This window comes from Sinocyclocheilus grahami, unplaced genomic scaffold (assembly GCF_001515645.1).
Source record: "Sinocyclocheilus grahami isolate Dianchi unplaced genomic scaffold, SAMN03320097.WGS_v1.1 scaffold9590.1, whole genome shotgun sequence".
NCBI classification, from domain to species: domain Eukaryota; kingdom Metazoa; phylum Chordata; class Actinopteri; order Cypriniformes; family Cyprinidae; genus Sinocyclocheilus; species Sinocyclocheilus grahami.
This window is the reverse complement of record NW_015512721.1, coordinates 6,326-8,188: the sequence shown is the minus strand read 5'-3', so window position 1 is coordinate 8,188 and position 1,863 is coordinate 6,326. Positions and strand designations below refer to the sequence as shown.

At 41.0% G+C, this 1,863-nt stretch overlaps 1 protein-coding gene across 1 annotated transcript; it reads right to left on the bottom strand.

The window, feature by feature from the left end:
- Positions 1-6: 6 nt before the first annotated feature.
- LOC107578291 (low-density lipoprotein receptor 1-like) lies at positions 7-1,567 on the bottom strand (the record flags this gene model as incomplete). Its single annotated transcript, XM_016264258.1, has 6 exons — positions 1,192-1,567; positions 976-1,098; positions 766-885; positions 370-495; positions 111-282; positions 7-19 (listed from the first exon to the last, which is right to left on the bottom strand). Coding segments are annotated over exons 2-6 (498 nt in total), but the record flags the coding sequence as incomplete, so codon positions are not given.
- Between the last annotated feature and the right edge of the window lie 296 nt (positions 1,568-1,863).

The window sequence follows — 1,863 nt, the reverse complement described above, 5'->3', positions numbered from 1 at the left end:
TGCTGTATCCATTGGTGCTCTGGGAAAGAAAGACAAAATATGACATCAGGCAGCTCGGTTGGGTAAGAAGCAACTGAGACTCAAGATTCACCATGAGTCCAAAGATTTACCTGTATATTTTTTTGAGGGATAAATCCGACCAGTAGATCTCCCTGGAAGCAACATTCATATCCAGTGCCACAACGTTCTTCAGGCGGGGAATAACACGTGTATACTCGCTGCGATCCAGAGTCATCTTCCTGACCTCATGGCGATTGGTGAAAAATAGGTAGGCGATGGTTCCTACAGAACCATGTTTGTGAGTATGAGTCTATCAGTATGTAAGTATGGGAATTGGGAAATGACTATTTGGAAGTTTAAAAGCTGTACCAATAGCTTTGCAAGTCTTGCTGGCTGGGTCCATCTGGTAGCCATCCTCGCACTCACACTTGTAACTACCCATCAGGTTGACGCAGATTTGGCTGCAGGTGTCTGGGTTGGCGCACTCATCAATGTCTGAAGAAATCAAACAAATATGTAGGCTTGAAGTTAAATAGTCATTCTGTTGCTTCAGAACGGTGTCCATAACACCACTGAATCATGGCAGGCAGCAACAGCATGGACTTACTGAACAAACTATATCCTTATTTCCAGCTCAGAAAAAGCAAATAAGTTTAAAGTACAAATGAAATCATTCTTTGAACTGGATCTGGACCAAGGTCTGTGAAACGTACTATGACCAGATTTCCAGATGATTGAGTATGAGAACTAATTTCAGTTTCTTACCTTCACAACGTCTCTTGTCCACCAACCGGAAGCCAGTAGGACAGAGGCACTCGTAACCAATCTTTAGGTCATTACAGATATGAGAGCAACCCCCGTTGTTGTAAAGACACTCGTTAGAATCTGTGAATTTGAAAATCACATATTGTAGCATAGGTTGGTTTTTGACGTAATTCTAAGCAGTGCAACTCCTTGAAAGCCGTTTTTACTTACCACATTCTCGTAATGGCTCGTCGGACCAATCTCGACAGTCCCGTTGCTTGTTGCAAACTTTTTCCATGCTGATGCATTCACCACTGCGGCACTTAAACCTGTGTGGTGGCTCACAATGGGTTGCTGAAAATCAAAAAGGAGAAATTTAAGTTAAACACATCAGAATAACACCTGAAGCATCAGTTTTGTGTAAAGAGCATAATTTGTATGGTTCACCATTAACACAGCCCAGCTCATCACTCAAATCTTTGCAGTCATATACGTGGTTGCACTGCCGGCTGCCATGGATGCAAGATCCGTCACCACATTGGAACTCATCTGGTCGGCATGTGGGCAAGGCTGGAAAGCGAAAAATAGTTAATTATGTCTTGAGGATAAAATGGTTACTGATGCTTTTAAGGTTACATTGTAACAAAGTGAAAAGTGATAACAGTAATCTGCCGTGACCGCGACGAGAGTACAATTTATCGATACCTTTGGTTCTATTTCTGCTGTGTAGCGCCACCCATGTGAAATCTCATTGGTCCACAATCTGCTCCCACTAACTGTACATTAAACATTGCATTTTTCGCTTTTGCATTCAGGGTGAACAAAAAAAAATTATCACTGGAAACAAAAAATGCATTTACAGTAATGCATTTATAATGGAACTCTTAAGGGGTAAGGAATTTCTAATGGCTTAAAAGCAGAAATGTGAATTTAGTTTTTTTTATTAACGTGTACATTTATCCTTCTATAAAAAATGTGCACAGTGAAGTTGTCTTTATCATCATTTTAGTCGTGGTACTGCTATTCTAAGATGAACGAGTCTTCCTGGTATCCTTGTGTGTACCGTGCAAAGATTATCTGTATTTCTGTCATGACAACTCTCGGAGGGATTGGCATGGT